The sequence below is a fragment of the Ostrea edulis genome, chromosome 5 (assembly GCF_947568905.1).
Source record: "Ostrea edulis chromosome 5, xbOstEdul1.1, whole genome shotgun sequence".
NCBI lineage: Eukaryota > Metazoa > Mollusca > Bivalvia > Ostreida > Ostreidae > Ostrea > Ostrea edulis.
In genome coordinates, this window is record NC_079168.1 from 39,714,899 (window position 1) to 39,727,148 (window position 12,250).

Below are 12,250 nucleotides of genomic sequence, written 5' to 3' on the forward strand. Positions count from 1 at the left end.
AAGGAAGACATTGTGACATTGTCAGAAACAATAGGTTTGTGAAAAATGTAGCTTGTCTGTTGTGGAAGATGAATTTCAATTGATACTTAAATTTCCATGCTACAATGATAAAGAACTTGAATAAAAACTCAGGGTGGAATGTTCCGCTCTGTTGAACCGAGATATTACCACCGAGTTCATTATGCACTACATAATTTACATTTAATAGACCCTGTATCAGATTACGAAACTTCCAAAACATGATAGCGATACTATAAAAAGCCCTGTACATTCGATAAGTATATGATCTAAAAAGACACCCAAACAAGCCACACAAGTTACAGAACAGTTAAAAGTATGTATATTTACTTTAGGTCAACATTTCCCTTCAATACCCGCATTTCAGGTGCTCTTTTCACTCCAAATATTTCTTGTAAACTGTTTTATTATCAGTGGAAAATTTTAAATTGTAATATGTATAATGTTTGCTTATTCTCTCCCCCTATTTGGTGTTCACATTGACCGTCTTTTATTCTTCACCAATGACCAATGAATTTATCTAAACCTCTTAGGATACCTTCGCTTTCTCCAACGCACTACATTGTATATCTTGTTTACAATTTGATATTCATATACAATCCAGAAAATTTGTGTATCAATTCATTCATTGATATATTCATATCCAAAATTTTATTTCCTGCACATGATTTTTATTGACATTGTGAGATATGTTAAATTTTTTCGAAGTCTTAGATTTTTACAAAATTAATTCAACGATTTTGTTTTTAAAATTGGTAAGTTTTTAATTTACCATTTCAAATCAATTAGTCTTGGTTTGCTTATCTATCTATCCCCCCTCCCCCCCTCTCTTTCTGCATGCGTCATTATGTGTTTTGAAACAATTTATATGTGGAAAGATCAAAATGTATTATCAGAACTACAGACAGAATCTTAACAATGCGCACTTATGAAACACTGAGCCACTGAATATGGCCATGTTTAAATATAGAATATTTAACCCTAACAAATTACATTGACCTTAACAATCACATTGTTGTCTGATGACCTGTCAGGAACCTCTGGATTCACCAGAGGTGGGAGCAGGTGCCTAGGAGGAGTAAGCATCCCCTGTCGACCGGTCACATCCGACGTGAGCCCTATGTCTTGATCAGGAAAACGAAGTAATCAGTATTAAAAATTATTGTGCCAAGAACAGCCTAACAATCGGTATGAAACACGTCAGGCAGCATTTGACCCAATGATACATGTACGTTGTATAGGCAAATTACATCATTATAACGAGCATAGAATTTGCGAAATGCTGACATTAATCAACGCTGTTGAAACCCCTGTAACGTGAACTTGTTTGTCAGTAGCTTGCCTCGATTTCAAAACTGACCATACGCGGAACAAGCTCTTGCGTATCGAATCAGTTGAGAGATATAAACACCATATGCAGGTCATAATGGAATATTGCTAAATAAATATGGGAAGTTGACGATGGAGAAGCTGAGATTTGTCATAAAGTTAAGTTGTTAGTTTGTCGTTGATATTTATTTTTAATAAAAATATCTAATTACAAAGCAGATGTTGAGGATTCTGTGTTGTTGGTTTTTTTTTATTTCGAATTCATATGGATATATCGAATTGACATATCAATGAAAACGATCATTGTTAATAGATAACATTTCGTTGATATATCTAAATGCCGAGTGAAGGCCACGACAAGAGGTTTTTTCTTCTCATGTAGAAGTTTTTGAATAACGTCTGCTTCATAAAAATATAAAAATGGTCAGCTAACAAAGGAGCACTATTTGCGCCCATGGGAATTCCAACAGACTGTAGGAAGAACTGATCACCAAAGACGACGAAGATATTTTCAATGAGGAACTCCAGCATACCGTATAGCGGGTTATTTCCGCGGGGTGATAAATTTTGTAATGTAAAGTATCTTAAGTTTGCCCAGTCACAAATCTAACTTTTAGATGACACATTTCTACCTTTAAAAAACTTGAAATGTGATAGATATAATAAACTTAAATCGATATCCATTTCTTTTGCTGAATTTGTAAACAACAAAATACCTCAATCTTTCTTTACAAAACAAACAAGAGGTACTGTGAGCAATGCTCACTAAGAATACCCCCCGCTTACCCCAATCTCCCAAACGGTGTTGGTAATAAATAGGTAAAACTTCAGTATTATGATCCAAAAGGTATCTAGGAACACAGCATCTCCATGCGATGAAAAAAGCTGTTAAAGAATTTAAATGGAAACCATATTGCTACTTTGATGTCCAGTGCGCGTGACCTTTGACCTTTTGACCCCAAAATCGATAGGGAACATCTTCATCCCATGGGTAGTCCATATGTATGGTATGGTGACTGTAGGTGGAAAGGATAACGCTTTAGAGCCCGGAAACCATATTGCTACTTCGATGTCCAGTGCGCTTGACCTTTGACCTTTTGACCCCAAAATCGATAGGGAACATCTTCATCCCATGGGTAGTCCATATATATGATATGGTGACGGTAGGTGGAAAGGATAATGTTTAGAGCCCGGAAACCATTGCGTCTACAGACGGACGGACAGACAGACGGACAACCCGATTCCAGTATAACCCCCCCACCCACCCCCACAACTTGTTGCGGGGGGTATAATGATAAACTCTCTAAAATGAGCATCTGTGACATTCTTTTGTGAAACCTTTTAAACACATTAAACAGTAGATTTTAATCATTAAAAGTGAAAAACAAAATTGGGGGTTGGGGGGTCGTGAATCAATCCCTGTAATACATTGTATGACGTGTGAAATTCATATAAGAAAACCACATGGTGTCAAATGCAACTGAACTCACAAAATTATGAAATAAACATTCCTAGTGTTATTAAATGATCCGAAGCAAAAATGAATAGTATATGTTACACTGGCGGAGACACCTTATATCTGAATAGGAGAAAATCTAGTTTATATAGCTCCTGAATCCGTCTTATCGTGGATCTTTTGATACTTCTATACGCCTCCACTAATGCCCTTCTCCTCTGAAGTTTTCTCTCCTCTGAAGTAGGTTTGTATCTCTTCACAAATTGTACGAAAACATCGGTGATATTTGGAGTATCTGGGTTTTTTGTTAAGAGGGGGGAAAATGCATTTGTTGGAAATGGTATATCGTGTTTAATGTCTCCCTGATATTTTAGAGCTGTCCAGATTTTTAACAAGTATTCTTTTAATTTCGGACATATTTTTCTTTTGTTATTCCATTTTGACATATAAGTACTCAACACACCAAAAGTACTTGTTTTATTCTGTAATATAGTCAGTAACTTGTTTCTTGCAGTTTTAGAAACTCGAGCCTGATTTAGGGTGTATTTTATGTCCTCTGTTAGGGTTTCAACTTTCCCTATGACATCATATCTGACGTCACACGGATGACATAGCAAGTAAACTGGGGCCCAGTGCCTATTAATCTCTTTACCATCAGCAGCTCTGCTAACAACATAGTCAAGAAATTCCTGGAAAGTGACATTGTGACCACAAGAGAAATTTGTTTTTCCGTTTTCTTGAGCAATTGTACGAGAAATTCGATCCTTATCCAGCAAATATATTTTGTCAATAAACGCCGAAAATAATCGGGAATAAGGATTTCTGGACACGATTACTTTTACAGATGTCTCCTCCGGGAGTCGTGGAGAAAAAAACGGTTTGTAGCTATGAAGTGTGTTTCTACTTTTTTGGAATATCTTATAGACCCTAGTCGTGTGTTCCCACTCCTCTATTCTATTTTGCTGGTACCCTTGGAGCGTCATGAAAATCCGAGTCCACAAGGAGCTCCCCGCCTTGGGAACTTTACAGTAAGAAAGATTCGCGTTCCGGTCCACGTAATACCTTTGAACGACCTGGGAGGACTTGAAATAGTACTTCTCTCCTTTGATGGAAGTGCACGATTCTTGTAAACGAAGACTCCTTTCCGCCATTTCCCTGCTCTTTTTTGAAGGCACATTTGAAATACCTAGTACTCCTCCATCTGGTTTATGGCGATATAGATAATTTTTAATATTCTTCCATTTTCTCCAATATTCTGTCAAGTAAAATATTCCAGATTAGTAATGTAAAGATCACTTCCGTATACATATCACCAGGCTTATCCTTAGTTGTGGTAAATACTGAGTCTATAATGATAGAAAATTACTACTTTTTCAATGATTCTATGTCCTCACTATTCAAAAGTCTACGGAAACCTTTATTGAGCTCATTTGCGTAAAAGAAAAAATAACCCATTATGTGAAATAACTTTCACATAATACCGTGGAATGTTCGCATAATACCACGTAATCACATTTTCGAAGGCGTAACTTCCGTATAATTATTATAACTATTATAAATGTATATTATACAGTATCTTTTCACATAGAACTGAAAGCTGCTTAAAATGAACACTTTGTCTAAAATTTTGCAATATTTCGCAAACTTTTTGCGTGATTACGTGTAAAGCATTTCCCCCCTACACTTGCATGAAAATTACATGCAAATCAAGTTTTGGTATGAAAGGTGAAGATAATGAACAGTGATCAATCTCATAAGTCCTATAAGCAATAAAAAATAGATAGTTGGGCAAACACAGACTCCTGGACACACCAGAGGTGGCATCAGGTGCCTAGGAGGAGTAAGCATCCCCTATCGACAGGTCAGACCCACTGTAAGCCCTATATCCTGATCAGGTAAACGGGGTTATCCGTAGTCAAAATCAGTGTGCCAAGAACAGCCTAACAATCGGTATGAAACACATCAGACTGCATTTGACCCAATAATAGGTTGTACTATATATATATATATATATATAGAGAGAGAGAGAGAGAGAGAGAGAGAGAGAGAGAGAGGTATTCTATAGAAACAGAAATACACAAAGAAATAACACTTACCATGAAAAGTTGTCAAATTACAAAAGTAGACAGTGATGGAAACAACCACTATGATGGCAATCAGTTGAAGTCTTGTCCTCATGTCTCAGACAACAGCGACATTCAACATCTGGCCTCGGCATCAACGAGCAGACTTCAGCTTAAGTTAATATCAGTAGCGAAAATAATATCCAACAAGCATCATTGCTAGTATATTGGACAATTTTACAAAGCATTTCATTTTGGAAAAGTTGGAGATAACGAATAGTGATCAATCCCATTGGGACTGTTGGACTATAATTCTAGTACAATACACAGCTTTTTACTTCAGCTTAAAATGGTTCATGATCCTGAAGCCAGGCAGTTCATTGTCATCATGAATTGTTCGGGCATTAAAACTCGGCTTAATATTTATAAGAGTGATTGATTGTATAGAATACAAAAGTAAGGCTGTTCTGTTCCATGTATTCATTGTTCGTCTTTATACAGGGTGACACAGATGCGCAGTGTAGATACGGCGTTTTAAAAGAAGCTTACACGCATTATTGAGGACCGATAATTTGTAAAATTATCAGAATGATAAATGTTTATTCTCCCTTGACAAATTTTTATTCAATTGTAATATACACAGCATGCTAAAGAAGATTGTAGATTTTTAATTATATCAGTGTGATAGGCGGCCTAACTATTATCTTTTATGGCCTGAAAAATCAAAGTATTTGTAAGTGAATTGTGTGGCGTATTTTGGTTGCATAGTTTAAAACATCATCAAAGCAGCAACCTTGTAATACACCATTGGTATATGCTATTTAGACATGAAAGCTGTACCAATGCAAAATGTATCTCCATTTTAACATTGGTGTGAATATTTTCACCATTTTGTAGGAAGCTCCTTAAAGACTAACACTAGTAGGTCAAACAACTTTCATGTTAGATCTCGCATATATACATGTAGTCACAAAATGTTTGTTTCTGCATCATATTTGATACATCGCTTATGAATAGGTACACCACAAGAAGTCATTAATAATACGAATGTTAATGGCAAAATCATTTTATAGAAAAGCCCTCAGGAATATTGCAGATTAACATCAGTCGTGGAAAACAACTCGCAAACATAAAGAAAATCTGTAAAACAATTTTTGAGTTTCACAGCTTGATGTCCTCGTGGAATGGCGGGGAATGTAGCTGCATAATGTATTCTTCTAGGTAGGTTCAGCCACAGGCACTTATATCGCTTGGGGCCTAATTACTATAGATAAGAGTAAAGGTATAGAACTCTTTCCACAGGGTACCTCAATTTACCGTAAAAAAAATAAAATGTTTTACAATAATACTTTGTTGTCTCATCTATTTGTATAGAACTTTTCCACATATCTGCCAAATTTCATCCCGAAATTCCGTATATTTCCAAAGATATGCAGAAATTAATTTAAAAATCCGGTGGGTTTCGCGAGGTCGAGATTTAGCTGGGCCCGGTGACTTACAAGAGTAAACAGAGTGTGTCAGGCCTGTACCGCACAAATGCATAACATAGACATCATCCTATGACTGTTTTAAGATGAATTTCTTACCTCAGTTCGTATTTGAAAGTCTCAAATAGTCCCGATCGACTAAAGTTTTTAAATACGTCTGCTTTCACAACTGTCACAGCCATTTTGTCCGATTCAATGACTAGTTGTTAAGTGGATTGTGATTGGTCAAAAATTTCCCGGATTTTTTCGGGTTCTCACCAGAGGTTTCATTACGTTTTAAAGAAAAAGTCAATTTGACAATGGACGGTCTCACGAAATCTCAGGAAATTGCTTTCAATTTAGCAATCGATGGACACAATGTTTTCATCGGTGGCCAGGCGGGAACAGGAAAAACCTTTTTGATAGGAGAGGTATATAGACATTTCTTGAAGAAAGGTATTAACGTGAGTTGTGTTTGTACCACGGGCATTGCATGTACAAATCTCCCCGAGTGGACCAATGCCAGAACAATTCATAGCTGGGCGGGGATAGACGATGGGAGGTAAGTGATAACGTTTTTGTTTGTTGTGTAATCACAAGTGAAGTAGGACATACATCCGTCAGGGGCGGATCCAGGAATTTTTTAGACATTAATTTTGGTTTTCAAAGGGTGTTGGGGGTCCACCCTCAAAATGTGTTATTTTTACCTTTTTTTAGCAAAATGTTCTGTCAAGGGGGGGGGGGGTCCGGCCCCACTGACCTTTGCCCTCCTAGCTAGTATTAAAGAATTTCATTATTCGGGGTGGGGTGTATTCACCGACTACAAGGGCTTGTACTGTTGTAGACACAGGTACTTGCTTCCGTTAAAAGAATATGATAAACAATATTACATTTTGAAATTAGTTTTGTTTACAACATTTCTCAAACAGGGCAAACCCCTGTGGCGTAGATGAGGGGAAAGGAGCACCACATTGGAGAAACAATTCTGAAGTATCTTTTTCTGCTCTAATGTAGTTAAAATTTGGTGGACTACCCCCCCCCCCCCCCCCCAATAAAATTACAGAGAGTATTTCGAATAGAAACCAGCTAGACTTTAATGTTTAGTGGTAGTACTGGTAATTTCATATCACTATGCATTATACTGGAGTAGATCAAAGATCTGATTTTAATCAGATTGTTCCAATAACTTTACCTCAGGATCTCATAACCAGTATCATAATTACATACACGTGAATGTAAGATAAGTGGAGAAGGGTTGTGGATTGGATTGAATCTTCACTGTATGTCATGTACGGTAAACCAGTTCCGGGCTTACTTTAGTGTCATACTACTATTAGAATTGCATTCATTCATGATACAAATGAGCTTTATCAATAAAAAGGTACCAGGTTAAACCTATTTGGTATGAAACCAAGCATAATTTCTTAAATAATTATGTATAAAGATAAATGAGTTAATATGTGGTTGTTTCTTTTAATGCAGACATGAACTGGTCAACATAAAATCAAGAATAAAGAATTATCGCAAAGACATATTTGATCGGATTTGCAAAACCGAAGTTCTCATAGTCGATGAAATATCTATGCTATCCGAAAGGTTTTTCAACCAAGTTGAAGCAGTGTGCTCATTGAAGAATGAAGAACTGTTATTTGGTGGAATACAAATTATTCTCAGTGGGGATTTTTATCAATTACCACCTGTGCGAAATAAACTGTATTCAGATGAAGGGAAATTCTGTTTTCAGAGTAACAATTTTACAAGTGCTATTTCACATAAAGTTATTTTGAGTGAGGTGATGAGACAGTCAGATATAAAATTCATTAACTGTGTGAATGAAGTGTCAAGGGGCATCTCAACACCAGAAACATTCAACTTTTTGCATGGACTTCAAAAACCAGTAGATAACCAGGAGACATATCTCTTAAACTGTTTGCTACTAATGAGCTTACCGATTCCTACAACAGGGGCAGAGTTTTATCAGCACCAGGATATCTCTTCAAGTATCAGGCTGAGGATACAGGAGAAGCCAAGTACCTCCAAAGGGTCCTTGCTCCCAGTTCCCTTTGGATCAAAGTGGGAAGCCCCGTTATGCTACTGTGTAACCTAACCGAAAAACTTGTAAATGGACTAAGGGGCACAGTTGTGAATGGCGAAGCAGACGGTCCAGTTGTACAGTTTCCTTCTATAAATACAACAATAAGATTGCAGAAGGAAACATTTTCAGGTAACCTAACTTTGTTTATGTAATGCTCAATGCTGACCAAATGTTTGATTCACACACTTGTAACCTGAAATGCTATGAGAGAATACAAATTGTATTTTATAAAATTTTCTTACAGTTTATAGTCCCATTCACAAGAGAAATCTCGCAGAGAGGAAACAAATCCCAATCAAGTTGGCCTATGCTGTAACGGTTCATAAATCACAAGGAATGACTATTGAGAGGTTTACGTATGAATTATATTATACTCATCATATCAAAGTTGAAACTTAATTGAGATAACTGCATGCAAGATAACCTAGTGTTTAACTGATAGCAATTCCATCATGCATACAAATATTCATTTCTCGCAAATGCAATACATGTTCATATCAACTCTTGTCATATTAACAAAATCAAATGATGTGTAAAGAGAGATTTTTTGCATGATAACAAGGTTGAGGCTGCTAGAAAATGATTACAACATCATACACTTCTATAAAATTATTTGCTGGCTGATTAATTTTCAGAGCACCATTCCTAACAAGTTTTTGAGCAGCTTTTTGCAAATCTAGACATTTTATTAAACAGGTTAGAGGTTGACTGCAGAAACATGTTTGCACCAGGGCAGCTTGGAGTAGCCATTGGTCGGGTGAAGTCTCCATCAGGATTGCGAATCATCAACCTTTCCAAAGAAGTTTGCATCCCGCAGCCTGACATCATTTCCCAGTTTATGGAACATCCTACTGGAGAGGCATTCAAAGACATGAGATGTTGTCATATCTCAAGGTTCTTATATATATTCTATAACAATATACATGTACATATATATGTATATGACAAATACAATCAACTTTGATTTTATCGGTAAACTTTGTCTCTTATTAAAGTTAGATAGTAGATATTACTTTTATAATCTGATAGATTTGATCTTTGTTGAGATGGGCTCAGATTTGATTTTCCTTTTTTTCTTTAGTGGACCGGCCTTAGAATATGAAAATGGGTGTGCACCCTTTTCATTTAGAGCTGCATTGGCCTTTCTTGAAATTGTTGATTGTCCAATAATAATACTATTCAAGTTTTTCTGATATTGAAGAGCTGTTGGGTTAGTGTTTGCCCCATTGTATGTAGCACGTTGTTGACAGAATATATTCTCAACAGCATCAGAGTTGATAAGAGAAGGATTTACAATGATGTGCACATTTTTACGTTTAAGAGCTGTTGAACATAATTGTATAAACCCAATAATACAGTACTCAATATCATCATGACACTGGTAGGACATCAGATGTTTGTTTGACATAGCTTTGCGCCAATCTTGGAACCAGCTTAACACTTCCTGAAGCTCTCTTAGTCTTGAATCATCAACCATTGTTATTGGCCTTGTGTCTCTGAATATTCGAACCATTTTTGATGTTTGCTTAAGTAGTTTGATAACGCCATCAAGAGTTGATCCATTATCAAGGGAGGCTTGATACCTTTCGAATAAATGAAGCATCTCGGAATTCAAGACATCCTCAGCTAAGCGGTTTCTCATTTTGTTTTGTGTAGTCAGATATATGTGTTCATGAGTTAGATATCGGTTTATCTGAAGGGCATTGTTCTGGTCCCATTCATAACAGTTGACAAACATGTCCCATTGAATATTCTCCCCACTAGCAAGACATAGATTTCTGGTAGATCCTTTCTTCAAGCCACTCTTTATTATGTTATTTCTAATTTTTTTGGCAACATGTGAGTAATCCATCATGAAGATAACATTTTCTTCAAAATTACATGGATTTCTAACTCTCGTGTTTGCATTATCTGTAATATTTATATTTACAAATGAGCGGTTACTGCTAGCACCATCCATGGATGTAAAAATACATGTAAATCCATACATTTGTAATTGATCTACTGCATCCCAAAATATGCTGTGTAAGTCATATCCTTGAATTTGGTCAGAAATGAAGTGGGCAAATGGAAATCTGAATCCAGTCATTCCAATAAAGAGCAACTGTAGAGCATGCTTTCCCAGCTTCTGTTCTTTTTTCCCAGTTCTTAGTGTCTAACAAATATTGCCCTCTTCACCTTTGTTTAAAAATCCGACAGATTCCAAAACATTTCCATTTTTCTCCATTTGGAGGTCTTCCTGTATTGCCATTTCATCAATTATGATACCCCCGTACCTTCCTTCTGAAGGAATATTTAGCCTTTCAGCTTCGAGGTACATCCATGTAAAAATTTCCTCATGAAATCCTGGTTTTTTGTTTGATGGTGTTTTTATAGAGTATCAATAAAGATGGCGATGGTAGATTATCAGCTTACTTCGATAGAGAGAGTCATATGCAAGGGGTGACCTATTGTATAGATCTAAACTGGCAGAAATTACTTCTTTCGGCCATCTTCTCCCTCTGGGATCTCTTTGAACATTCTGAGCTTGGGACTTAAGAAAAATTATCATTTCATCAGGTGCTCCTGGCATAAGCTTCTTGATATCATTTTCTTCTGAATTAGTTTTATTTGAATTCTCTTGAAGATAAATTCTTTGCATTTGGCCTTTATCTGAAAATGTCATCCTTTGACATGATGCACATTGAGATGATTTTCCTGTCAATGACACAATTTTTTTGCATGCTAGAGATCGCAATATTCTGATCCCCTTTTCATTGTTTTTTTGAAAATATCTCTATTGTGTGATATCGAGTGCAAATAACTGAACTGTTAATTGCAACACCCTCACAAAATCTGAACAAATTACAACTTTTCAAAATAACATCAATTCCTTCTCGACTCCGTATGTAAGTTGTGTCCATTTTCATGGACTTCAGATCAATAATTTGATTTCCAATTCTAACTGACCATGTTCCATTTCTTCTTAAATTCACACAAAGCTGCAAGTTAAATCCATTAATTTCAATGCTCATTGGGAAGTTAAAATTTATTTCTTCTGCACTTGTTTTTAGAATAGTGACATGACTTGGTAAAATTTGTAGTAAATTGTCAAATTCAACATTTCCCTCATTTTCAATATCTGTATAACACAATCCTTTAATTACAGTAAACTTTTTCCCATTTTTCTTTCTTCTGAAAATTGTTGCTCTAGGGAAGATATATTTGATATAATGTGAAAATTGCCAATCACATATACATGCTGCATTCTCCTCACTATTTTCAATACTTTCAAACTGATATCGAAAGAATGTGTCTTGAAGAAGAATTTCTTTATCTTCAGCCTCTTTTAAATGACTAAGTAACCTGGAAAACAATACAGATCTATGCTATTAGAACAGTAAGTGCCAAAACTGTAATAAGTACAAATGCATCCTGAACCTGTGTAAGTCTAAACTGTTTGAATTTTAACACACACATAAGCACAGGGTCTCAACTGTTTGAATTGTAACACACACAAACACACACACACAGGGTCTAAACTGTTTGAATTGTAACACACACAAACACACACACAATGTCTAAACTGTTTGAATTGTAACACACACAAACACACACACAATGTCTAAGCTGTTTGAATTGTAACAAACACACACACAATGTCTAAACTGTTTGAATTGTAACACACACAAACACACACACACAATGTCTAAGCTGTTTGAATTGTAACACACACAAACACACACACAATGTCTAAGCTGTTTGAATTGTAACACACACAAACACACACACAGGGTCTAAATTGTTTAATTGTAACACACACAAACACACACACAAAGTCTAA

The 12,250-nt window shown here is 36.1% G+C and overlaps 2 protein-coding genes across 2 annotated transcripts; one reads left to right on the top strand and one right to left on the bottom strand.

The window, feature by feature from the left end:
- Positions 1-2,880: 2,880 nt before the first annotated feature.
- On the bottom strand, positions 2,881-3,954 carry LOC125651180 (carbohydrate sulfotransferase 9-like). The gene has a single exon (XM_048879763.2). The coding sequence runs from the start codon at positions 3,952-3,954 to the stop codon at positions 2,902-2,904; it is 1,053 nt and encodes a 350-aa protein (XP_048735720.2). The 3' UTR covers positions 2,881-2,901.
- Positions 3,955-6,652: 2,698 nt separating this feature from the next.
- On the top strand, positions 6,653-9,522 carry LOC130054946 (ATP-dependent DNA helicase PIF1-like). Its single transcript, XM_056166068.1, has 5 exons — positions 6,653-6,894; positions 8,297-8,556; positions 8,672-8,783; positions 9,124-9,305; positions 9,509-9,522. The coding sequence occupies exons 1-5, from the start codon at positions 6,653-6,655 to the stop codon at positions 9,520-9,522; spliced, it is 810 nt and encodes a 269-aa protein (XP_056022043.1).
- Positions 9,523-12,250: the final 2,728 nt, after the last annotated feature.

Coding starts and splice junctions, on each gene's coding strand:
- LOC125651180 (XM_048879763.2), bottom strand. CDS start 3,954: ATGGCGGAAAGGAGTCTTCGTTTACAAGAATCGTGCACTTCCATCAAA.
- LOC130054946 (XM_056166068.1), top strand. CDS start 6,653: ATGGACGGTCTCACGAAATCTCAGGAAATTGCTTTCAATTTAGCAATC. Junction 6,895..8,296: donor GCGGGGATAGACGATGGGAG/GTAAGTGATAAC, acceptor TTCCTACAACAG/GGGCAGAGTTTTATCAGCAC. Junction 8,557..8,671: donor GCAGAAGGAAACATTTTCAG/GTAACCTAACTT, acceptor ATTTTCTTACAG/TTTATAGTCCCATTCACAAG.